The following is a 26,693-nucleotide window of genomic DNA, read 5'->3' on the forward strand; positions in this document are numbered from 1 at the left end:
AACTGGTAACACATTTGTGAACCTTGCTATTTTGATTTACTTTCTTCTAAAGACTAAACTTAGGAAAAATAAAGACATGGTGAGAGTCTTTCCCCAAGGAGGTTGGTAAATCCAGCCACAAGACTCTTAATTTCATTTAAGTCATGTATGGGAGGCTGTCTTTATGATCTTGAAGTTCTTGTTTTGAGCATTTACACTCCAGAGTGCTTTATTCTATTAGAAAACCTCCTCGAAACCCTCTAAGGCATGAATTCTTATTTTAGGAGAAAAAAAAATATTTTACCCTAGTTTTTGAGAGCTTGGGGGTCCCTGATAATATATCAATCATAAAATGTGTTCCCCCCCCTACCAGATTTTGGTTTGTTGCCTCTGGTCAACAAGATGCAATGAGGTTACTAAAACATCAAGGTTTTTTAATATTATATATTAAGTGTAATGAGGAACAAACAAGCAATACATTAGAAAAAGTTTTATTTTAACATCAAAAATATCAAGTTTTATTTCAATCATTAACCGCAAATGGTTTCAATTCAATTTTATTTTTACAGCGCCAAATCACAACAACAGTTATCTCATAGCGCTTTTCATAAAAGAGCAGGTCTAGACCGCACTCTGGGATGTTATTTACCGAAACCCAACAATTCCCACCAAGAGCAAGTACTAGGCATCAGAGGCAAGGAAACACTTGCCTCAGTTTACCAATCAGTGGGTTAGAAATTAGATGCAGTGTGTGGTTGTGTTTCTGAATGTGTGTTCCTATGGGCTACTGATTGAATCGTTTGTGTTTTTCTTTTTCTACAAAGCATAATCTCTATTATTCTGTATGGAACCTCAGGAAACAGTTGGTGTTGGATGTGAAGCACCCACTGATGTCCATGCACACGCACACACACACACTCTCACACACTCACACTCTCACACTCTCACACACTCACACACACACACACACACACACACACACACACACACACACACACACACACACACACACACACACACACACACACACACACACGTGTTCATTACATACAGTATGTTACTCAACTGACTGAATCTACTCTTCCTCACTGTCACTCTCCTCAAGCTCACTGTCCTCACTGTTGGAAGGAAGAAGCCTAACTGCTCGATCATGTTCCTTACACCCATAAAATGTTTGTGCATCCATTTCCTATGAGTATAGTAGATAGTAAAGCAGAAGAATGATTATGGTGATAACTATGCATCCCTGTGGTCTAACTGCCCAATGCTGCCCTGAGACAACAAATGAAAAAATACCATTTTACTATATAAATAAAGACAAAAGGTGTCTTTATTCAATCAAATATGCTTCTTCACATATTCATGTGCATCAGATATTACGAAAGGTCAAACCCACGCCAATCTCAAATTTCATTGGTCACAGACTTATCATCAGACTTGTAATGTGATATTAAAAAAATTAAAGGAGGGGTGTGGGCGCCAAAATAGTGGTTTGTTGCCTGAGGGCAACACCATTTCATAGAGGGTTAAGTCGTCCTGCAGAGCCCAAAACGGTTGATTGATGGAGGGAGAATTGTACACAGTCAATTTGTCCAAGATCATAGAAATGCTACATGAGTTCTATTTAGAATCAACCTTTTTACATTTGTCTATAATTCACAAGCTATTCAAGAGGCTTTTTTCTTTTATTAGGTTGTGCGTTCATCAAAGTCTTTGATTCTGATTATCAGACCTTTTCTACATACTTTTTTTGATGCAGGCAAAGGCTCAGCAGTAACAACAAGAAACAGAATTTTTGATTCATAGTTTGAATTCTTGGTCTCACCAATTTTGTTTGATGAGAGGATAATTAGAGGTCTTGTATTGCAAATTAATCCTTCTTGTTAAGTCTGTGACCATACCATCAGGCATAGGATTCAGAGCTTGTGATGCAGGATAAAATTTCAAAAGTTTGAAAATTGTCTGTGTGAAGGTGCTCCATTAAGACAAGGGGTGGTCACTGTCTAATAAGGCTGATGATGGATGTTACTCTTGACTGAGAGGATACCGTCAGATAAAAACATTAAAGGGTTTTAACTATTTCAAACTTGAACGTTGCTTAGGAGAGAAAACAGTCTACCAGCCAAAAAACACTCACTCGATCTATATTATATGCACACACAGAATCTTACTCTAAGCTTTACTACTGCAATATACAGCAGTAATTTGCCCCGAGGACATCATATCACACCCAAAAATAAGCATTGCTGAGAGAGAAATACCCACACACTGCTGAATTCAGCTCCCAGCATGCTTCTTGGTTGCAGTGTTTCAACAGACTGGGAGTACACAGCATTCTGTGGGTATTCCCTTTTCGGTGCTGTTGCTTACGATGCTCACTTTGGTGTGGTGGTAAACCCCACAGTCTAGCTAAATTCACTGTATTTGTTGAGCTTATGCAGTAGTTTAGGAGTAGTGTTTTAAGAGGAAAGTGATGTTTTGGACCTTCAGATGTCATCTGAAATGACTGGTAATCAGTATCAAGACTTGTAATGAGAGCTAAATTTGGTTTAGGTTAGATTCAGTTTAAGATGTGTAGAAAGCTTGAAAGCCATTGTCTCGTCTACACTACACAGCCTGGCATATATAGATTACTGAGACCAAGAGAGACAAATTTGAGCATTAAAGAATCTGACAATATAACGGTCCATATTTGTTTTTTTTAAACTTAAGGATCTTTGATTTTTAAACGAATTGTGATGGACGTAGATACAGATGAGTGGCTGTACTGAAATAAAAAAAAACAAAATCAATATTTTGTTTTACTGATAGTGTGGATGTATATCTAGACCCCCACTGATCTGATTTTTTAAATATGCACTGATTGTTTGGGCTGCTTGAGAGCAGAGGAACAAGCTGAAAACTAAACACAACCTGCATAGATTAGGAATATTAGCACTCATTTGAAGTTGTTTTTCTAAACACTCAACAAAAATCCAATTCACTCCTTTTGACTCTTTGGAAATACACAGCTCCTAGCGACTATATGCTCCACTATGTTCCCAAGCTTATAGGTAGCTTTGTCTGCCGTTTGGTGCTGGGCAGGTGGGTTTATTAGAGCTTTTTTGCTGAAAACCACTACCAGCAGCAACTGAAAATGAGACATCTTGGACCCTTTTGATTTTGTTTGAGACATTAAATTGAACTCAACTTCTTATCTCTCCATATATGTGCATGTTTTCTTTATATTCTCTTTTCTTTACAAGTTTATACACCTTTTTTTATGACTTGCATTAGAAAAGTCTAAATAAATGTATACAGTAGTATACATTTATACAAAGCAGTCAAACTATGATTGATCATGGTATTTTCAATTTGGCAAACGATTCTTGATTGGAAAATGAGAAACATTACCTTCCCAATTAAACTGCAGAGCAGTTCTACTAAATCAGATTAGCATGCCCACAAACACACACCTTTACAAACATATGTTGACATAGTTTGTATTTAATACAGTATAGCTTGATTCAATAGTCATACGAATGATAAAGTAATAGGTTATAATAGAACAAATATAAAATTAATGTAGATAACTGTATATCCTGGGTAATCGTATGAAAACAGTTGTTGAATACAATAGAAAAATAAAATAGGGCACATTTTGCGTCCATCATTAAAAGGTAAAATAATTTTAAAATCAGAGTGCATGAGGATGGCAGACTTAAAAATGCTTTACTACAAGCAAATTCAATATGAATTCTGTAGCAAAGAACACATTTTTTTTCACCTGGCAACAACATAATGCAACGTATGACACAGACACTCAGTTTTTGTACATGTACTCTATAATAATGGCAAGATACTGGGACCAGATGAAATCACTCATTACAACCACAGTCTGTAGAACTTAAAAGTAACACAATAATAATGAAATATACTTCAACCTAAATTTCAGATTCTCAAGGTAGGGTAGAGACAGATTTGTGCATGCTATTTCAGCAATTCTGTCATTTATTTCTGGTTTCTCTGTAAAATCCTCTTGATTTGTCCCAATAAAGCTCTATTTAGATCTTTACAGTTAGTCCAAAATGTCACTAAATGTTTTATATTTAAGCATTACTAAATTTAACAATAACAATCAAGTTATCACAGCATCACATGTAGACCCACAGAATTACTATTGAGTAATTTTATTAGTCATCCCATTCTATTGTCATGATGACTTATCTCAGAGCACATTGGGAATAGTTATTTAAAAGTGCTAAGACATGATTTGTGTAAAAAAATAAAAAAAAAAAAGTAAAGAAAGTATTGCACTACTCATGAGGTCTTAACTGATGACTTCCACGAATGTATACTTTAATGGCATAGCCACTGCAGACTGCTCTAAAATGTGTGTGTAGGCGCTTAGCAATACATTCCCACAATCACCAAAGCATGATGGCACTGCTAGTGAGCAAAGGCTTGACAGACACAGGTCACTGTCTGTACTGCGAGTCAGGCAATCTCAATGTTTAGGTGAAGTGGAAGGTCTGGGTTTCAGTGGATACATTTGGAAAAATAGAAAAAAAAACTACAACTTAGGAGGAATTCACATGAACAGCAATTTAATGAGTGATGACCAAAGGGATGTAAGGGCCATTTTGAGTTTATAGCCTGATCATTTTGGATGTGCTTTACCCCTCTTTATATATATATTTACTGAGGCAGCGGAGAATGCATCATGCAACCTCAAAGGAATACAACAACTTCTTGTCAAAACACTTTTTGACTAAATAGTTTTTTGGCAATAGGTTGGGCAGTTTCACCTCCTGTGTTCAGTATGACTCTCCTGAGACAATGCAGAACTAGCTCGTACCATCTACGTGACATATGCCATGTGCTAAAAATGCACTACAGTGAACACAATTTATCCTGGGCACAGGAGGTGTAAAGTGACCTAACTAAAACCTTTTATTGTTGCATGACAGTGGAGCTCATGCTCCCTGTTTGGAATGAAAGTAATGTACTTAGTTAAAGGATCATTTCACCCCAAAATGAAAACTGTGTCAGTTACCTATGTCTCACCAATCTCACTTGAAACACCAATAAATACAATTTATACATAAAAAGCATAAAAGCGCTTGGCATGGAACTACAATGGTTACTTCATGCATCTGACCAAGATATTGTCCATGTACAGTAATTATGCCTATGGGGCATTCATTTGGCTACAACAAAACTTTAGTGGAGTTTTAACTGATACGACATGATGGATAATGAGTGAATTTTTATTTTGGGGTGAACTACTCCTGGGTCCCCTAAAACATTGGTTTAAAGTTGCACATAAATAAACAAAAGGTTAATGTACATTACCTCTATCACTTCACCCAATGTGCCTAACCACAGACCACAAAACTGCACAACATAAGAGCAGTTTGTTCACGCCACCACATATTTTCTGAGATATGTCAAGCTAAAAGAAAATGTCACATTGTTGAAAGCGAGAATGTTATCACATTGAAACATCATGTCAACACTTGTCTTGTCTCGGTCTGGCTTGCCAATGAAGAATGGCCTAGTTTCAAAAGACAGCTTCTGTGAGGAAGTTAATTTTCCTGGCCTCACTAATTGGTCACACAACACAGCTGGGGGTTAACAGATTGACTGCAGAAATCTCAGGGTTTATGGATTGGTTTGGGAAGTCAGGGCTGAAGCTCACTGATTGGCTGGGAGCAGGCCCTGCCTTTGGGCATGCTCCAAAATGGCATTGTAGCAGAAGTAGTACTGGTCCGGGGTTTGAATGCTGAAGGCCCTCTGTGTTCTCATGCGTCGCACCGTCTGATATACATTTAGTGAGCCTACATCCTGTAGCTGGGACAGGCAGATGTCCAGGGCACAGAAGGTACCTGCCAACAACAGGGTTTGTTAATAGTGTTGTTGTTAATTGTTAACGTCTTTAAAAAAATGTTAGGCAAATTAAGGCTGTGTGTTCAAATTGGTCTAAAGCTTTATGATCTCATCCACTCCACTTAACCATATTACATGAGCCTTGAAGCTCATAATATATTTTAAAAACTGGGTGTCAGTCCCTGAAATCTGATTAAGACAAAATGATAAATGCCAACAACCACATGTCTAGCTTTAGGGAAAATACAATCTCAGGATCTCACCTGTTCTCCCAATCCCTGCACTGCAGTGGACCACCATTGGGGGTCCCAGTGGGTGGCCTGTCCACTGAAGTCCCAAAGCCTTCACCATTTTCCTCTGTTGTCTCTTCACAGCTCCCAGGAAGTCAATGAGAGTCACTGCTGAGGTGGGAACGCCGTAGTCAGGCCAGCTGAGGTACTGGAAATGACTCACTTGTCTCTGTTCACATGTCTGAATGGATAAAAACTTTTTTTAGTTACATGATTGTTGTGCATTTCCTGTAACTTTGAAAATTGCATTCGGTCCTTAAAATATGGCTTGATCGCACCATTAAAAGGCAGGGTTCGATATTTCTCTCGGCAAAAGAGTTAAATGAGAAAATCAATACCACTTTCATGTCTGTACCCTATATATAAAGCTGGAGCCAGCAGGAGTTTAGCTTAGCTTAGCTTGGCATAAAGTAAAGACTGGACTGTTTTACAGTGTGTTATGTGCTGGAACCATTTCTTGGCCAGGAGCAGTGAGTTCCTGGAGTCTTTGCTGGTTTCCTGACAACCTGATGGTGACGACAACACCAAGAAGTCACTATGCCTGACCAAGAAATAGTTCCAGCAGGGTTCAGGGAAAAAAGGACGGCTACATTGCTTATCCTGCTTCCATGTGGCCTGGATAAAGAGTGGAAAATGGATCTCACTATAGCAATTTGTTGGCCAGAACTTCCACTGAAAAATATCTTTGACTCCATTTGTATGTACCTTGTGTGCTTTTTTTATTTTCCCCAAGATGTTTGTTGACAAACTGAATTTTGTTGCTACATGAAAAACCTCCCTGGTATGCACAATCCTGTGGCAAAACATATTCTTGCAGTGGTCCATGGCTGTACCTCAGTGTTGTGCAGTTCGAGGGTGGTGTGGTTGTAGTGGGTGTGGTGGTCAACCCTTTGGTTAACCACTGCCATGTGGCCATAGACCTCCTGTCCCCCTTCCTCCAGAGGCCAATACTGTCCACACTTCCTCCGACTGCCCTCATCTGTCCTACAGCACAGAGACAGGACACACATACATACATTTAAGTCACAGTTTTAATTCTGACCAACCTTAACCTTACCCTTACCTTTTGACCCAACAAACAAGTATGAATTTTTTTTAGAATTTAAAAAAAACCCAAATCAAGTCAAATTACCTGGTTGTCATGACAATAACAAGCACGTTTTGTTCCCAAACCATTCTCCAGAAATCACCATAGGTCTTTTCCAGTGGTCCTATACAGTAAAACAGGAGATTCAAAGCACATTAAAATTACTTCAGCTCAGTCAGTGATCAGTATAATGGAGCACATCATTTTGATTGTTTAGAATAGCAGCCTAAAGAGCTACACTCGTACCAAATACAAATAAAGACAACCCTTACTTTATAGAATAGCAGTAAAAAAAAACAAAAAACATGAACCTTCCCTATTCTTAGCAAATTTATTGCTAATGATTCTTAATTCACAAGATTGACCTCAGTATGTATTGTTGTATGCACATCCAGTACCTGCCCCTCTTAATACATTAAGCCATCTGCTCTCAAGGGAATGATAATTAAATCTTTGCATAAATACTAAGCTGAATGCTGCTATCCTAAACAATATTACAAAACAATTTCAATTTTTCCCACCACAATTTATGGCCCCACACTCATGGTTTATGTTCGGATATTTTCACGAATAGTCATCTCTGAATGCTCTTCAGTTAAGATTGGTGTACCACAGGGGTCTGTGCTTGGTCCATTGCTATCGACCATTTTCTGTGCTACCCCTTCGTTGAACGTCAGTTTTCAATGTTAAGATAGAAAGGTTTGTAGGGTTGTGGGTTTGAGTTTTCTGAGCATAAAGACCACACCCAACTGGCAAATTAAATTGGATAAATTCGACTTTTTCCATTGCAAATTTACTAGCCTTGCATCACCAGACCAATTCAAATTATGATTTCAGTAACTTTAAAAGGCAAAAACAACCCCCCGATATGAGAGCAAACATTGGCTGCTTGGAGGGGGCTTGCTTTCATCCAAAAAGGGGTGGGGGCATAACACAAGGGCAAAGTACCCAGATTTGCTGCTCTTATGTGTTAGATAAACTGTTGCGATTGGCCAGACACAGGCCAGGTCGGCTGCACATCTGTCTGAATGGAGGGAGGACCAGACGCATCTGCTAGAGCAAATAAAACATGAGCTTGCAGATTTGTCATGTTCCCAGGCTACAATACTACTGACTTTCTTGACAAAAATATCCATGTAACCATCCATAAACACAAATAAATATTGAAGTATCCCTTTAAAGACTTTAGCAATACAGATAGCATTAACTAAAATATGACAGTTGTCATACCTTGAGTACCAATGTATGCATTCCTTTGTTTGTAGCCGTCCATGAAACTCGCATTGATGTAGTCTGATCTCTGTGGGAACAACACAGCTGTGTTACAAAAATGAAAGTAACCCTTGTTTGATCTGAAGCATATTGTGTCAGTTTAAGAAAACACTGAAAGGTGAACTAGATGTAAAACTCAGTTGTTTTCATGGGGCTGATGGAATATTCAATTATTTTTGAGGAGCAATCCAACAAAATGGAAATACTTTGGTTACACTCTCTCAGGCTGGACAAAAAACAGTTAGCTTGTGAATAAGAATACTGGCAGTGTGGCAGCCTTTCAAAATGTTAATGCCTTGCATATTTCTTAGCATCTGAGTGTGACCATGAGTGGAACTAGCAGTCTTTTTCTTTTGGTATGAATGACACCAGTAATATGCAGATTTAGAAAAAGTACTAACCTCGTTCCTTCTGGCTTTCAAACGAACTCTTGTTTGATCAAGGCACAGCACGTCTCCATAGCGATTCCTTTCCTGATTGTAGGCTAATCTGTGGACAAATACCAAAAATTAGCACTGAAACTTACTGTTGTAGCCAGTTTCAACCATGACTTAACATTGCTAATCTACAATTTGTAAATCTGATGTCCCAGATTTGAATAATTTCTGATATTTATAATTTCCCAGAGGAGCACATTCAAATAGTTTGTTTTAAGGTCAACAATGAAAAATCCAAATATATTCAATTTATATAAATGACCAACACAGATATTAAATGCTCACATTTGAGTAGCCTAAACTATGACATCTGTTTTAGGTTGTAACTCTAATCATTCCCAAATTCATTGCTTTTACAAAAAGGGAATTAGTAATAATTTGTTGTTTTCAGTAATGACACCGTGCTTGTGTTTGAAAATCCAGAGCTCCAATTGTTAGCCCTGAAGTCTTTAGCAGATACACATGTCTGCTGCTGTAAACGCACTGTGCACAGTGGAAGGTTCCAGGTGGCGGTTCTTTGCGGAGCTCCTCATACTCTTGATGGATGCCGGAGCGCTGAAGCCTGCCGAGGTGTGTCAGCAGCTCCTGCGGGCGCATGGACTCGGGTCCGGCAACGTGAATAGAAGCATCTTCTACGGGAATGCCCACCAGCTCGTCCACTGGGTCTACACGACCGTTCTGGCCCGCCAGTAGCTGCTGGTTCCAGCTGTATGCCTCCAGAGGCAGCAAACCGCCGAGGTGCTGGGGGAGACAGTCTCTGGGGAGGTGTTGGCGCAGCTCGGCCATTTTCACCATCTGTACCTGGAGTTTGAAGAAGAAAATGGATCAACATGACCCCAAAATTCAGCTTCTGCTGAACAAATCAAATATCAAAGGTTTACGTAGTAAAAGTTAGTCAACTCTGGTATCCTTAGGTGGAGGGCTAGAGTGGCTGACAGTACAGTTTTTTTTATGTCAAACTGTATTTGTTTGTTTATTCTTGATTGCATGACGAAAATTTACATCAGGCAACTCAGTCTCTAAGAAAATCCATACTAATAAAATTCTTCAGGGACAGTAATGTGGTAGGGGGATAGACTCCAGTAATCCAAGCATTAACATCCCAGAGATATGAGGCAGCAGGGTGGATTGGTGGTCAGACAGAACTCCCTAATCAAATTATCACTTGTAACAATCAATGACACTGAAGTGCCTTGTATGCCACTCCAGATAAACAGAAATTTTCTCTTAATAAATTAGTAGTACACGTGGCACATGTATAAGAAAATTATCAACAAGCCCCTCCCATTTACCCTCTCCCTAAGTTTCTCCTTGAGAAGCAGGCTGAGCAGGTTGTAGGGCACTCGAAACCAAACAGGGGCCCCGACAATCAACACCTTCTTCAGCCTGGCAGGGAACGCCCCCTAGTGGAGAGAGGACAGCACAACTTATAAAAAAACTACACTTTATATCACAAATTCTACAGAATATATTTAATTCTTCTTTAAAGTCATGATTTAGACAATCATGTGCTAGTTTTTTGGGTTTGTAATGAAGCAGGAAAGGTAGTTCATCCTCAAAACAAGACCTGAACAGTGCACTCTCAGTAGCTCACCCTCTTTCAGTTAATTATTTCTTAAAGACAGGCATATCTTCAAGACAATCCAAACATACATTACACTATCTTCACTTTATATAGAGGAACTCTACTTTTGAATTTGATGAGCACAACTCAACTACTACAGTCAATTTTTAGATCAATGTGTAGGCACAAAATATGCCATTGGTGCAGATTTGGGCTCATAAGTGTCTGTGTTATTGTCTCCTCATGACATACTACTAGGTACCTTCCAAAATAAGCACCACTCTGAGTATTACATATGGTGTATGGATTAAATAATTCTTATGCTTGTCAACACATTTGGTGAGTCATTCATTTTGCCCTTTGGACAGCCACTAAAGTCCTTGAAGACACCAACTCTGTTTTAATCAATCCGCTTCTTCACAGGATGAAGAACATAACCCAAAGTTATGTATTAACCTAGCTCTGGAAACGAGTGAATCATTTTTAAACAATGGCAGGCAATCCAACCTTGAGCAGGTTGAGGATCTTCTTGCTGAGGTCCAGCTCAAAGTTTGTGTAGTTGGAGCCTGCCATGTCGTAGATGAACACCAGGCCGTTTCTCTGGGTCTCAAAGCTGTGGGCAAACAGAAGTTAAGACTTCTAAGTTAATGTTTTGGATATCTTAACTAAAAGGTCAGGTAACAGCAAACTCATGTAGGACAAGTGCACCCCCCCGCCATTTTGGAAATCAAAATGGGTGATGTTATGTGGTTGATAAGTGAAATGCTGCATCAGATTCCAACGCTAAAGCAGGATATATTATTCTAGGGTAAGGCTGGGCAAAATGGCCAAAATTATTATGATATAAACAGTTCATACCATTCAATATCGATAATTATCACAATAAATTTCAAGTCATTATTTCTTTCAAATTTAAATGCTGATTTTTGCTCCTGAGTGAAAAGTAGAAGAAATCTGATGGTTAATTAATTGTGTGGTTAAACATTTCTTTATGGCCAGAACAAACACTTGATGCCAAAGGGTGTAACACTTCACAAATCTGAGGTAGAATATTCAAAACCATTATGATCAAATCTTTTTTCAACAACTATGATTAGTAAATCTTTTCAGTCCCTTTTAAATGAAACATCTATTGACAATATATTGAACCTTTGCTATATAGTTTGAGGAAAATTATATTGCAATAATTATCATTATTGTTCTATTGCCCAGCCCTATTCTAGGGAAAAATAAATGTCTAGTATTGATCAAACAAAATTTTACTGATGATTTCAAATAAACATTTTATTTTCAGGTTATCTAACTAAAACCACAGCTCTCACCTTTCCACTGCCCGATCCAGGAGGTAGAAGAGGGCCTGAAGCACCACATGGTTACCTGTCTTGTTTGGGTGATGAAGTTTGGCTGTGTACAAGGCAATGGAAGCCCCTGAAGGGTCCCGTACACTCTGGAAAAAACAGAACTAACAGGTTATATCAAAATTCAACCTAGTGAGATGAGTTCACTCCCTTTTCACTACCAACTTAATCCCCCTGTACAGAACTGTTGACAATATCAGCACTGGATTAATTCCCTTCTATGCATGCTTAAATGTTCTCTAGAGCAAGACGAAGTTAAACCTGAGCTCTTAGACTCCAAATTTAGACTAAAAAGAGGAAATCGTTTTCTTTGTATTCTGAAAGTTTTATTTATCTCGTATGTGTTTCTACATCTCCAATAACTATCATTATATTTCTCATTAGATGCATGGACTATGTATGCGAATGTTGCCAGTGGATTGATGTGTTTTTCATATAAACCATGTGGTGCTTTTAACCACTTGAAGGAGTTAACTGGGTCTGGTTTACAGTGTGACAACAAGTCAGCCAAATGGAGAATCTGCAAAAAGGATGAACAAATGACCACAGGGGGGCACTTAAGTTCATATGCTGGTTACTGGCATGCTGCCAAAAAGGGCTGTAAACAATTCAGCAGTATGAACAATTCTCGTCTATAATGATGCTGCAGGTCTTACAGCTCTTGTTTTCTTCCTGAGAGGGACACAAAACATTTTTTTTTTGTCAAACCTGATCAGTGTTAAGGCTGTTGGTGTCAAAAGAACTAGAGGCTCTTCACTGAAGCTGCTGACCTGACATACTACTGTACTGTCCTTTGTAAGCAAATAAGCCCGTGTTCTCGGGCATGGGGGCTAAAAATACCACACACAGGATATGAAGCCCACTGCTAAGGCTGGAGAACTCCGACGTCAGACAAGAGGATGTGCAGCATCAATGCCTCTGTGACACGTCAATGGGGAAGGAAGAGGGAAAATGCAGGATAGTGGGAGTGTGTTTGTGCGTATGTGCCAGGAGGGGGGAAATCTTTGATGATTTGGCTGACAAAGGGCTAAATATATCTGGCCACACCAGTCAATCAACAACTTGCACCCAAAAAGGACCCTTAATTCCCCATTATGAGAGCTTGATTTTGAAATTTGTACTCTAAGCCTTGCTAATTAGCAAGTTGGGACCCTTTTAAGTGTACGGTATTGATTGATTCTCAAACTAAGCTGCTTCCTTGACCAAGTCAAGAAGAACCTAAATGTCTGAAAGGTAACACATCGTGAAGAGGACGAAGATCCTAAGCAACATAACATGTGGAATAAAGACCATTTTTGTAAACTTTGTCACAGCCTGAGCAATTATGTCCAATACAAAATTGAAGCATGTTTAATTATATCCTTTATCATTTTATCAGTAAAGACTGAACTGCACTGAAACCAATAGCACAGAAGCAGCATTTCACAACAAAACAATAACAAATAACATAAGCAACAGCTGAATATGTAAGATGAGATGTTAAAGGATAACCTTGTTGTTCTATGATTTTCTTGTCAACAACGTCCATGAAAATCCCAAAAGGTCTCAATACTTTCTGACTTTCCCACCATACCTGTGACATTCTGACCCAAGCCCATTGGTTTCTACTGAAATGATGTCAGTCTTTAAAAAACAGGTATTAAGTATTAGTAGTTTTTGCACAACAATGTTGGTCTATAGGACAGAGGAATAAGCTTATCAGGCTTTGGATATACAGACAAATACTTGTCAGAAGGATTTATTCAATGTTGGTTTTGTCCCCCCCCCCCCCCATTTGATTTGTTTATAGTAAATAAATTATAGAATATTGACTGCCTTATCCTTTAATTGTTCTGTAATGTGACACCAGACTGGACCTTTCTATTTAAGGGATGCCAAATGTACAGATTTATAGGAGACTCTTACCAACACAGTGAACTTTCCACTGAGCAACTCTGAGCGCAGAGGTTCTTCCTGAGGCTGAAGTCTGACGATTCCTTCTTTAAGACGCGTTTCCTGAAGAAAAGAGATCACAGCAGGTGAGTCAGGCTGTGGAGTAACTCTAACGGCCTGTCAACTTTGAGGTGAATTCCTTTCTGTGAACAAAGGATTATGCGCCTGACTTTCCTGCCAGGAAGAACCCTCTCTACAAGCTTTCCCCATAATTTTACTTGACACAGATTTTAACAGAGGGTTTGGTTTTCACAGAGGCTTTCTCACTTGATCAAGAAGACTTGATGGAAACTGCATATACTGATTGATTTCAGTTACTGCAGCTCTCTTATTCCTTGTTCTTTCAAGGTAATTTATTTTAATCAATCAATCGTGTTATTGGTAATGGGAGACAAATGTGAAAGAAAGACTAACATGTACAGATATAAGCAGTTACAAAACCAATGGATATATTTTGCTGGAGGGCAGTCATATTCAAAGTAATGTAATATCAGTATTGTAATGTTTGCTTCCTGTTTGGTATGCTTTTAACCACCTCCATATGTAGAATCATAGAGTGACTGACTTTTAACAGATGGAACTTTGTATTAACAATAGTAGCATAATCAATAGTAATGTAGGCAGCAAGAGATGAATGACATTTTTTTTCTTCCTGAGATTTAATGAAAAAAAAAAAGAATGGCCAAACCTATGTTTAATAACACCATCTACAGTAAGTATATTTGAAGATCTTTTGCTCACTGTTTACATGTTATGCCATATTCTTGGAACTAAATCAGTTCTGTTGAATATTAAAATTGTGCTGGATTAAGAGAGTAGTGAATTTTTGTTATGTGATTTTGTGTAAATATGTATACATGTACAAATGCATTGGCATCACTGAAACAACTAACATTTTTTTAATGTGGCACTTACTGGTTTATTTAAGCGCTATGACAACCGCCTCAGTTTGAATGCCAGCATGGCCTGTTTGTACGTCTCACCCCGTGACAAAACAAACACTTCATTGGAAACTTTCTCCCTTAGTTTATTAAGACAAATGACTTGTACACAGCCTCTGTCCTTGTTCTGACACAGCATTAAACCGAGTTAAATGAACTGTAGCGTGGCAGGGGAGACTAATCCTTCTCAAAGTCACATTCAAGGCATTCATAAATGAGTCGTGTTTATGCAGGCCAACTATTCATTGCAGAAATAAGAACCCACCTTGGTGATTTAAGTGACTTTACTGAAAGGTAGGGGGTAAAATCCTGCCATGTCTTGAAGCTATTCAGGTCAGAGTCTGTGCAAGAAGTCTGGGAACTTTCCGTTTGCTGCAGTGGATAAACTGGAGCAGATCTGAGCAGATAAATCCTGTTTTGCATGTTCAAATTTGGCCAGAATTACATTTATAGCAGCATAAACCATTTGGGGACAAAATGACATTCTCTCCCTGGTAGTTATAACGTGGCCCGGAGGAGAAGGTCTTGATTATGTTATTATCTAGATATTATTTTAAGATCATAATGTAAATGAGACTTGCAGTCTGATCCACTGGCCATGCCCTCAAGGTTTCATTTTGATCATTTCCCGGTTTGACGGTAATAATAAATCAAAGCTATTTCAGTGATATGTAGGGAACAGACATCTTTTCTCTGCTACGTTCAATTATGTTCTGCCCTCAGTGAGTCCTCAAACTCCACTCATCTTGTTCTCAGCTATCGCACATAGGCGCCCTCTCAATGTCTCTATAGCAGGTACTTATATACAGCTAGTTGCTATAGATTTACTACTATATCTGTTTTAAACATGGGCCCCTTTCAACTGACCTCCCCAGGGAGGTGGTTAAGGGCATAGCAAACAAACAGGAAACAAAAAGGAGAAGATAATAAATGTTCAAGGAGATGCATAGCTGTTGTTTGCCTCCAATGCTTCAAAAAATAAAAAAGCTCCAAAAGATCCCCCCCCCCCAAAAAAAATCTGCATGTACAGAGAAACTAACTCTTTCATTTGACATATTCAACTATATCATTGTGTTTAATATTGTTTTGCAAGCAGGCCAAAATACGCTACCCTGTGAAACTTCATGTTCCTCATTTATTCTAACCTCACAACTCGGCTGTACCAGCCGACCAACCAACACTTATTTCATGATAAGCTTTAAGCTCTCTGGAAATAATAAGCCTGCATGCTGCTTCTTGAAATAGCCCCCCTCTGTGTAATTCAGTGTGAGATTGGGTGTGTGTCTGGCCTTAGGTTTAAGTGATCTCTTGCTTAGCTAGGGCTTCCAAAGACATTTATGCAATGAAAAAGGCCTTGTGTTACTGTGCTATGGGTGTGGTGAAGATGGTGTACGTGACCTCTACCTTTCTACCTGGGTCTCTCTGGGTAAACCGACATCTTGGTGTTGTTTGACTGCTATCCTTTGTTTTGAAAAGGCATTTTAATACTTTTGATTTTGGTGCAGATAGTTGTGGACCAGTGAATGAGTATGTAGCATGTAACATTATTTTTTACATTCCTAACATTTTCATCAGTTATTTCTGTTGATCTGAAATAGTCAGAAAGGCAAGCAACCACAGATGCAATTTGTTACAGACTTTGCAGCTGTGTCATAATCAAGTCCAAACAACAAGCTAATAAAATACAATTGGTCCTGTGGAAATAATGGCCGATATTCAGTGCACTGTGCAAAAACCGATTTTTCCAATGTGGGTGTAGATTTCATCGATAACGTTGAAACAGAAAGTGTTTAGACTGATGAGATAGATATGATTCTAAATTTAGGTTACAGAAACTATGTTTTCACCAAAACAACCTGATTTATAACTTGAGATGAGTCAGCTAAAACAATTTCTTCAAATAATGAAATCTGCCTTCCCTTGGTCTGCTTTGGTCAAACCTGTTGACAGAAGCCATAGTGTATGCCATGAGCATCACTGTCACAAAGGTCTCAGATAAGGAGAATAAGGTATCCATATCTTTAGTAGGACACGTCTGAGTATCAAACCTTAATACTTGAAGAGTACAACCAAAATGTGTCAGTAATATCAGGTACTGAAAAGTGTCCAGTATTTAAAGTTGACACTGATACCTTGAGTAGTTTGGTACATTTATCTATTTATCTTTGTTTCTCTTTTGCTTTAATTAGTACCTAAACTTGGGTATTGCATTGTTTCCAAAATGGTAAGGTTTCAAATGATACCCAGCTCTCAAAAGGAGCAGATTTTACTTGGGTAATCTGAATTGTCTATATAAAAGCTCCAACCTTTAATGCTGACTTGGTATTAATTATTTATATATTTTTAATATTCTACAAGATGGCCCATTTACGTATTTCCGAGGCATAAAAATGAAATAAAATCTGGAAAATTCATACTGAAAAAGTTCTTGTACATAGACTAAAACTTAATGTTATGAAAATTTGCTTGGACTACATTTTGTTAACTGGTGTGCAGTTCAAGGGATAATAGTGTGAGTTTCCCACTGTGCTAGCCAATTAATTTTCTGATAACATTAAATATTAGTAGCAATATCCAAGGCTAACGTGGAGTGCACAAACTCCTTGTGTCTACATGGACAAGTTGTTCAGCTTCTACCAACATGGTTATCAGAGGGTGCTATACGTCACAACTGTTCTGCTGTTGTGCAAGTTAGTTCTAATGATTTTTGTCTCTTCTTACTCTGTAGCTGTGGAATAGCTCGATGGCTCGGAGAACATCAAACTTGCGAGCCATGAGGAACTTGACAGCCAATTCCCTGGACAATGGTGACACTCCATGCTGACTGGTCCACTTGTTGATTTCCTCCAGAAACTGCCTTGTAGCCTGAAACAGACACAGATGTGGTCACAAACTTGGTACTCCTATAATCGAAGGGTCAAACAGGAAGGAAGCGAAACTGGGCTTTAAACTTGATACATCCTCAGAGGAAGTGCTATCTACAGCCTCACAGAATATTTGACAATTTTATGGCCTGGGAAGAGATCTATGATAGTGTTTTTATATACTGTTGTATAGTCTGAAGGACGATTGGAGCCTTGCTCACTTCATGTGTGTATACAGAATGTACAGTATTTACACAGGGAGGTACAAAATAAAATGTGTGAACTGTAATTTGTGCAGGCAACCAAAACAATTGGTTTTACACAAGTTATTCCTCAGTTTTGCTGGTTCATCTTGTTTGTTAACCACAGTTATCTTGGGAAAAGATTTGGCACTTTGTGGATTGAAAGGATAAAAAAAAAGTGAAAAACAGCAGTGGTTGAGCTAAAAAGAACAAGAAAAATCGAGGAGTGATGCATATAAACGGCAACATGCGAGAACATAAAATAAAATAAAACTTCCATGTTAGAGCGAACAATGCTCACATAGTTTTTATAAAGTCAGCGCAAGAGCATGAGAGGCGAAGAAGATGGAATCCTGCTGAGCTGGAGTTTAAGGCACAAAGCTGAAATAATAACAAGGCAACATACTCAGACTTAATTGCACTTTGCAGTAAAGCCAGTCACGTCTAGTTGTCGAGTGCTGGGACAGTTCTTCAATGAAATTAAAAGGGGTTCTAGGTTTGATTTGTTATCCAAACCCGATTCTGCTTTTCTATTCCTCTTCACCAGGAAGAAGATGATTAATTGGCCATCAACCTGTGTGATGGTAAAGCTTACACATGTTTCAGGATGGAAAAAGATGCTCATTAGTTTCTTGTGAAATCTGTCTGCAGCCATAAGCAAAGAAGCCCAGAGCTAAAAACGATGACTAACAGTATGATGGATTACTGGTGATAATGTGGCATTAATTAGACCCCCTTATACATTGAGATTTAAATACATTAAAGTTTTTTAAAGCCTGCATTACAAAATTAAGTGTGAAGTCTACTAAACCTGCTATAACTGATTTTTTGGCAACGGAAACATAACATGACATATTATCACCTGTGGAGTCTGTTTCTGGCCACCTGGTGAATATAAGTCCAATAGTCACTCATCTTTCTCAGTTTTGGTCTCCACCAACTCAGCAAATCTGGCTCTTTAGAGAATTAATGTCCCTCTATGTTCATCTAGTCGCTAACTGTGTCCGTCTGTCAATTGGTACTGGGAAGGCAGTGTACAGTGGGTTTTTAGAGGTTTTCTGCTGACAACAGCTGCCTGCTGTGGCCAAAAACGACAGTTTGAGAAAAGCGAGAATGAGCCAAAAACAGTAAAGTTGCAGGTTGTAAAAACAAAACAATTAATTGAAAATCTCTGTAGAGCTGAAGAGAACTGCAGAGTTGGGTGATAATTCTCTGTGGCTTCATCCCTATAAGTGACGCCTTTCACAATGTACTCATGTGAGCTATTGTTAATAAAAAAATATTTATTACTGCCAATTTAAAGTAATGGCACTTAATTAGAGAGCTGTTTGCTAGCTGACAAAAAAAAAAAAAAAAAAAACATCATAAGATACTGGTTGAAATCCCCCCCCCCCCAAAAAAACAACCCCACCACATTCATACACTGCATTTTTAATTTGGAATTCCAGCCATCTTGCAAATAACTTTGCATTTACATTTAGCCAGCAGTCCTTTCAGGGGCTTCCTGTCCTCCCCTCTGCTCTTATTATATACTCCCTCAGGAACCCACCCCCACCACCCTCAGCACCCGCAGAGTTAGCGAGTCAGCACCCAGTGAATCGTCAAAAGGCGACAGAGGAGGCAATGAAAGCTTTAACTTTAAACACAGGGTTCCGCTTCTCTGGTGCGGCACAGCAGCGGTGGGGCATGCATGGGAGACAGGAAGTCAAGTTCTGGGAGTCCACAGCTCTTTAGGAATACAAAACGATCACTGACGAGCCCTGAGCCGAAAGACAGGATGCCACTGTCTCTCCTCAGGAAAGCCAGTGCTTTCACAGTCAGGAGGGCCTGTAGCTTCTGCTCTGTTCAGATGCCTTAACATGCAAGGGATGAGGGATAATTGCACCTGACAGGGCTGACGTTGTTTCATATCCGATTCTCAAGGGGGGGGGGGGGGGGGGGGGTGTAATCCTTAATTCTGAGCTTTTCATTGCAGTACAGAATCAACTGTGATCATGTGAAGAAGAGCATAAAACATTGATACATAAACATAAATTGACTAGTAAATGTTTAAGGCATCACATCTGAACTATGAACTACACATTATGCTCCTACAATTGCTTATTTTACTGGGAAATCTAGCTGCATTACTATGACAGAATAGTTCCAATTAGAATACCAATACTTCATTTTGTTAGCAGGTGTCTCTTTTCAGTCCAGTATAAACTATACTAACTATGAGCAAGGAAGTTCATTTTTGATGGGAACAATGTGTAACCCCCCCCCCAAAAAAAAATCTACGATCAAAAAAGGTCCACTTGCTGGCTTTTCAGAGTTTTCAACCATATCTCATGGTCTTCTTCAGCAAAAGAAGCTTCATGACATCAACTGTCTGTGAACGTTGACTGGGAAAGAGTCAGTCCCTGATCAGGAGCCAGTGGACGGCCTTAGAAAGATCAAGGTGGTCATCCTCATGCCTTCCCAGAGATGAGATGAACATATGACCACATGTGACCTGTGTTCAACGTCAGCCCTGCAGCTTAGTCAGCTCCATTTATTGAAGAAGACCACTGAGAAGCGAAGTTGGTGCCATTGATCTGATGGAAATCATAAAGATGATGATGACTCAGGACTTCAGACAGCTGATGACAGTGGGTGACTTCCTTACTGAAAGTGAGTTTGTCTCAAATTGGTTCAAGCTGGACTGCTGCAAAATCAAGCTCTGTCAACCTACTAAACAAGACTAATAGAAAAAGATTGAAGAGGGAAGATACTGTATGCACTTAGAGCAAAGGTTTGTCTTATTGCTAGATGATTTAGTAAGACAAATACATAATTTCAAAAAGACAAATCCGAAGCTACCTCAGAAAATGTATTTGATGTTTCTGTACTTCTGTGGAACTACAAAGTCAGCATCCTAATTCTAATACGCTAATCCTATATCTAATCTAATGAATAATAAAAGTATTCTAATGTGGGCCGCCTGCTCTTTATGCACCGTGAAGCGTTAATCCTTCAGTGTTGGCCAAAGACAACTTCCTGTCAGATTGCTGTCAGGTACGCTCGGATTTCAATGGTCTGACAGCTGCTCTTTCTCTCTTAGCCTTTTAAGGCTGGCCTGCCAACTCCAAGCACTGACCCTCTGTTCCTGGAGAAGCCAGTCTTGTTTGGTTTTTCTGCACTAGGGGCCATATCCGCCAGAGTGGAATGTGAGGATGAACCAGTTTGTTTTCATGATAGCACACCAGACTGCAGTGGAAGAGCGGAGGAGTGACTTATTCAATTCCTGTAGGATGCATAAATATTTGCTTGACTTGCTCCAGTTCTGATATGGAAGGAAAATTTTTCCTCGAAGTTCTTGACTCATTTGAAAACACTCTGTACTTGCACCAACCTCAGGCTGAGAGGTTGGTGCAAGTACAGAATATGTATCCGATCACAAGTCTTTACTGGTTCAGCTGCCTTTATGTCCTCCATTTGTTTTTTGCTAAAATACATGAGTGGGACATTTTAAGCAAGTGGTTTCTGGCCTTCCAATAAAACAGCTGACGTTACATAATCCGGTTTGTTATCAGGGGGTTATTCACTGGTTTTGTTGACACTGACTGTCAATAACTAATTGATTAGGTCCACTGTGTTAGGAACCGCGTGTGCTCTGAGTCACTGGATCAAGTTGTGGTTGGTGCTTCGCCAAACAGCCCTAAAACCAAGTCCACAGGTCCAAAAAGGTTGGAGACCCTGCCCCAGGGAACAACTATGACATCAGAGAAAAATACCACGGGGAGATGGGGCCTGTGTCCAAAATCACTCCCTTATTCACGCAGAAGTCTACAGATTGCTTGTTTTGTCTGACCAATAGTACAAAACCCAAAAGGTAGTCAGTTTACTACCATGAAAGACTATGAAAACTAGCATTTCTTCATATTTGTGATGCTGGATCCAGTGAATTTACAACATGATGAAAAAATTCAAAAAAAACAAATCACTTACAGTAAATAAGTGATAAATTAGCACTTTTGCCAATTCAGTTTCTGTTGATTTACTTATCATTTAATTTACTAATTGTGTCACCTCAACACAATTTGTCACTGGATTAGCCAAAAACACAAATGTACATAAAATGTTGCTAATTATGATTTAAACCTACTGTATACTGCAACCACTAATGCAGTTCTATAGACCACCCCATGGTGCACATTTTGACTTGTTTAGTACAGATCATTTTCATAAACAGCTGCATTTCATTTAGCTGCGTCAGTGCCAGGACGATGGTATTGTAGTGTGTACATGCTGGCTTACTGGCACACAATTGCATTTTTTTGTTGTTTTACCATCATGATCCTTTGTTACAAGAATTGGTCATAAATGTCGCATTATTGATATGTCTATTATACTCCCATTCCAGCCAGAAGGAGTCACACTGTACAGAGTGACTGTATTCATTTCTCAGCTTAAGGAGAGGGCGTATTCAAGGGTTATGGGAAGTAGTGGAGTGGTGACTGCAGAGTCATTACACCTTGATCTTACAGACAGGGCTAATGCATTTCGCCATTATTATGTTTTAAGAGGATTCATGGCTGCCCTTAATATTGTCTCTCCAGAATTTGACAACCATGCTAATTTATTTACAAATATAGGACTGCTGTTGCCAAGCGGCTTCGCTTCACTTCACCGAGTCCCATTTGGCACGAGTCAATACCAAAACAGGAAGTCAATAACGTCACTCTCTCCCTATTCCCCAATTTCTCTCACTCCACTGCTTCCTGGGAGTAGAAGCAACACACACAAACAAACAACACACACACACATGTTCTCGAAAGCACATGATAGACACTCACACACACACTCTGTAACTCATAAACTCCCCCTTCCCCCATGAGTCTAGTGGAAATGCTTTTAACAGCTGCCTTTAGAATGAAGTTCCACCACACTAGTGTATGCTCCCGAGAGAGCCACACACACACACACACACACACACACACACACACACACACCACTCAAACACCCCCCACAAGGCTGTGGATGTAATGAGGGCGTCCGGTACCCTAGCGGGGGCCCTAGCTCACACAGGAAATGGAGTAGCCAGATAAAGCTTTCTGCTGGCCAGATGATGAGGAGTCAGCGTGAAGGCAAGGCACGAGCAAGACCAGCACCAAAGAAGAAGACTCGAAGGAAAACATACATAGATTCAAAATCTAGCTGGTGCAAACTGATTATTATTCCCCCCACAGTGACTGTTCTGTAAAAACACTACAGTCTATTTGCTCTGCTCATGTTGGATGTCTTATGATTTGCTGTTAATGCTAAAACTTTGTCTACTTAAGTTTAAACTATAAACCAAGATAAATACTATAATTTTCACTCAGTTGTCATTTTATTATTAGGTAAACCTAAATAAATCCAACCCAGTCTGGTACAACGGTCCTACAGTAAATCCTCCCTTCATGAAGGTTATAATGTTCAGTGTTTGTTAAAACTGTTGTAGAGAGGTGCTGAATCAACTTGAAGGTCTACCCTCAATGATATAAATGAGGTGGACAATATGTTAGAGACACATCTCAGTGTAACACAATACCAATAAACAGCACCAAAAACTACGGCTTTCATAATAAACAAAAAAAAGTTGAATCAACACAGTTTCAATAATTATAACCTTCATCAAGTTAGGATTTATTGCAGGACTGTTGTAGTAGTCTTCTCTACTTTTAGCTGGATGTATGTTCAAAGTACATTAATACATATGACTTTAGCTATCCAGGTTTACCTAGAAAGATTCAGACTTCTAAAAAGTAAGTCAGTTGTTCAGGGCCTTAATATATGTAGGCTTCTAAAAAGGTACATATTGCTAGAGCTGAAATTATTATTCACTTCAAATCATTTGATCTGCAACGAGTCTAACAACTGAGTGATATTCAAGTCATTTTTAAAAAAAAAAAAGGTCCCTAAATTCCAGTTTCCAAATGTGAATTTTTGCTGGTTTTCCTCATTGACTTTGATAGTGAACTAAATAACATAGGATTTGATGGTTGTGGTTCGATATTTGTTAGATCGCACTTGCAGTTCAGAAAATGATCTCCAGATTCAATGATTCTTGGAAGATCATCAATTTCCTCACTTGGCCAATAGCATACAGGATAATATCTAAAACATATAGGCCTAGGGCTAAGTGATGTGATGACTTGGCTATATTTAAACATTATAAAATATATAGAGTAAAAGCTTTGTTTTGGCCAGTTTTTATACCAAATATACAGGGATGTAACACAAGGGAAACTTCTCAAAACTAAGTTTATTCTTACAGAAATATTTCACATAAGGCCCCTTGTATATAGAGTGAAACTCATTTTGGCTTTGATAAGACCTAAAATAATAAAGAAAATGCATTTCCTATCCTTGATATGGGTTTAAATGTGTGACTCATAATACACTTAGACATACAGTTAAACCCATATTTTCACAGCCACATTACTAGCATGACAGTATAAACCAAGTTTCTACTCTGTGTTGCTGAATGAGCCAAATGTGGAACCAGACAGCGTTTCCAACTGTCCCCTCTAAACTCTTTCCCGGTGTAATACCACGGTCTGTAGCCACGAATAGATAACCTTAAACCCCCGAAATTAATATTTTACATCCGTGGAGGCTGATAAAGGCGAGCTCGGCCTGTTTCGCAACAATTCAGCTCAGCCACTGGAACTGACAGTGATGCAATGAGAGCAATAAAGCGCCAGAAATCGATACAATATTTCCGCTCCACATTCTGGAGCATTTCGCAACAAATCCATTGCGCACTGCCATCGCCGCTCGCTTCGGTGCGCACACGCAATGCACAGGGCCAAAATACCTCCAGGTCGGGCCGAGGCTGGAACATTTAGGGCGATGTAACACAGAAAGGAGTAAGTATAAGCATAAAGACTATTGAGGCCTACCTGTTCTTCCTCAGCCGATAAAGTAGCTGCCATGGCCCCCGTCAGTTCTCCGATCACCGTTTACCGAGACGCGTCCTTTTCATAAAGTGTAAGATGACGGAGATGCCTGTGTGTCTGTCCCTCGTGTAAAAACGGGGTTTAGGGGTTGTCCCTCTAGCTCAAAGTTGAAGGCATCTGAAACGCTGCAGTATTAGCCGAATATTTATTTTCTCTTGATGCTGTTTGTGAAACGCGCAGGAAAATTAGCCTGAATCGGCCACCCAAACTGGAGATAAAACCCGCTGATGTTGTGTCAGATTTCACCGAGGAGAAGAAAAACAGAACAGGGAAGAAAAAAAAAAGAGCACAACACTCGAGCAGCTAGACGAGGCTTTGCTTCGGCTCCATGATAACTGGGTTCAGACCATGATGTGCTGCTCATTCACCGAACCTTACAGATCAGAGGGCTACGGCTGCCCGCTGACTCCTCCATGCCATGAATTGCAAGTTTTTAGCCCTGAACGTCGCCTTTATGTTGTGTGAGAGAGACACACACACACACGCGCGCACACACATACACACACAGCCCTGAGCAGTAAGAGAGATCGGAGGCTGCATGTTGCTCTACCCCCTGGTGGTTAAGACCAGAAAATGACCCCCGCCTTCATTCATAAAAATAGGAAACCAAACAGGAAAATCACCATTTTGAATGTTGCATCTAGAGGTGTGAGGAGGACTCTGAAATACAGGGTGTTATATGAATCACAAAAACAACAAGAGCGAAAATAACGTAGCCTCCACTTACTACTAGATATAAAGTCTCCTTGCTAGTCAAATGTGTTTTGCTTAAATTGTCACTTGGATGTTAGACTGTAATGTTTAGTGCAGTTTGCCACTGAGAGACCATTTTAAAATGAGCAGGAACGTTTCTCTGAAGTTACCTTAAAGCAGAAGTTTGACATTTTGGTGAAAATTATATAAAAATAGATTATTTCCTTTTTGCCAACCATGCTAACTATGAGTAGACTGACACCACTAATAAAGTTATTTGTCCGCTACTGCTAGCAACCAGTTAGCTTAGCATAAAGGCAGGAAACAGCTAGCCTGGTGCTGTTCAAAGGCAAACAAATCTGCCTACAATCACTAATAAAGCATAATAATTGAAATGTTATATTGTTTTAGTGTCTTTTTTGTTTTTACCATTTGGGTTTACGTAGCGGAGTCTTTCTTGGCAACCAGGAGGAAGTTACTGCCCTCAGACATTAAACAAAAACTTTAAGGTTATGGCACATAGCCTAACTTGTTTTGATAAATGCTGTATAAATTGATTGTATAATTATATTATTACAACCCCTGTAAACGTGAGTTTTACAGGTGAATTTGGTTAACCTCTGGAGAGAACCAGGTTACAATTCCCTGTGTTTCCAGTCAGTTCCCGCTGTGACCCATCCACCATTGTGTCCCTGAGCAAGACACTTAACCCCTAGTTGCTCCAGAGATGTGCGACCTCTGACATAAATAGCAACTGTAAGTCGCTTTGGATAAAAGCGTCAGCTAAATGAATAAATGTAAATGTTATGCTAAGCTAAGCTAAGTGGCTGCTGTCGCTGTAGTTTCATATTTAACAGACAGGCACGAAAGAGGAATCAATCTTCTCATCTAACCCTCCACTAGAAAGCAAATAAATGTATTTCCAAAAATGTGGAACTATGGCTTTAAGTCTCAGTTTAAGAAGCAATGTTACTTTTCCATGCATTATTTTATGACATCACTAGTTTGGAAGACAATTGTGGTCAAATACCTTACACAAGCATGACGTAGAAACTTGAAGCCTCCTGTGCACATATGAGACTGTAAAGCAGTTAAAGTTTTGGAAACTTAACATATTTGCTTATTCACAGGTTTGTGAATTTTTGCAATGATGGAGCATAGCCTACTTACTTGCTTTCTTGAACTTTTTGTAGAGAAAACA

The 26,693-nt window shown here is 39.2% G+C and overlaps 1 protein-coding gene across 1 annotated transcript; it reads right to left on the reverse strand.

Moving 5' to 3' along the window:
• Positions 1 to 3,445: 3,445 nt before the first annotated feature.
• ptpn9a (protein tyrosine phosphatase non-receptor type 9a) lies at positions 3,446 to 25,304 on the reverse strand. The gene is made up of 13 exons (XM_038706391.1): positions 24,743 to 25,304; positions 17,450 to 17,593; positions 13,761 to 13,850; positions 11,820 to 11,944; positions 11,005 to 11,110; positions 10,226 to 10,336; positions 9,418 to 9,734; positions 8,898 to 8,985; positions 8,455 to 8,524; positions 7,270 to 7,348; positions 6,971 to 7,121; positions 6,111 to 6,318; positions 3,446 to 5,846 (listed from the first exon to the last, which is right to left on the reverse strand). The coding sequence occupies exons 1-13, from the start codon at positions 24,773 to 24,775 to the stop codon at positions 5,656 to 5,658; spliced, it is 1,713 nt and encodes a 570-aa protein (XP_038562319.1). The 5' UTR covers positions 24,776 to 25,304; the 3' UTR covers positions 3,446 to 5,655.
• Between the last annotated feature and the right edge of the window lie 1,389 nt (positions 25,305 to 26,693).

This window comes from Micropterus salmoides, unplaced genomic scaffold, assembly GCF_014851395.1.
Source record: "Micropterus salmoides isolate LMB-PRFRI ecotype aquatic unplaced genomic scaffold, ASM1485139v1 Ms_hic_scaffold_8, whole genome shotgun sequence".
Lineage (NCBI taxonomy): Eukaryota > Metazoa > Chordata > Actinopteri > Centrarchiformes > Centrarchidae > Micropterus > Micropterus salmoides.

Bases quoted from the DNA above. Each gene is read 5' to 3' on its own strand.
- ptpn9a (XM_038706391.1), bottom strand. From the start codon at position 24,775: ATGGCAGCTACTTTATCGGCTGAGGAAGAACAG. The intron at 17,594-24,742 runs GTAGGCCTCAAT...TGTCTGTTTCAG, and splicing joins TATCGGCTGAGGAAGAACAG to GCTACAAGGCAGTTTCTGGA. The intron at 10,337-11,004 runs GTTGGATTGCCT...TCTCTCCACTAG, and splicing joins AGATCCTCAACCTGCTCAAG to GGGGCGTTCCCTGCCAGGCT.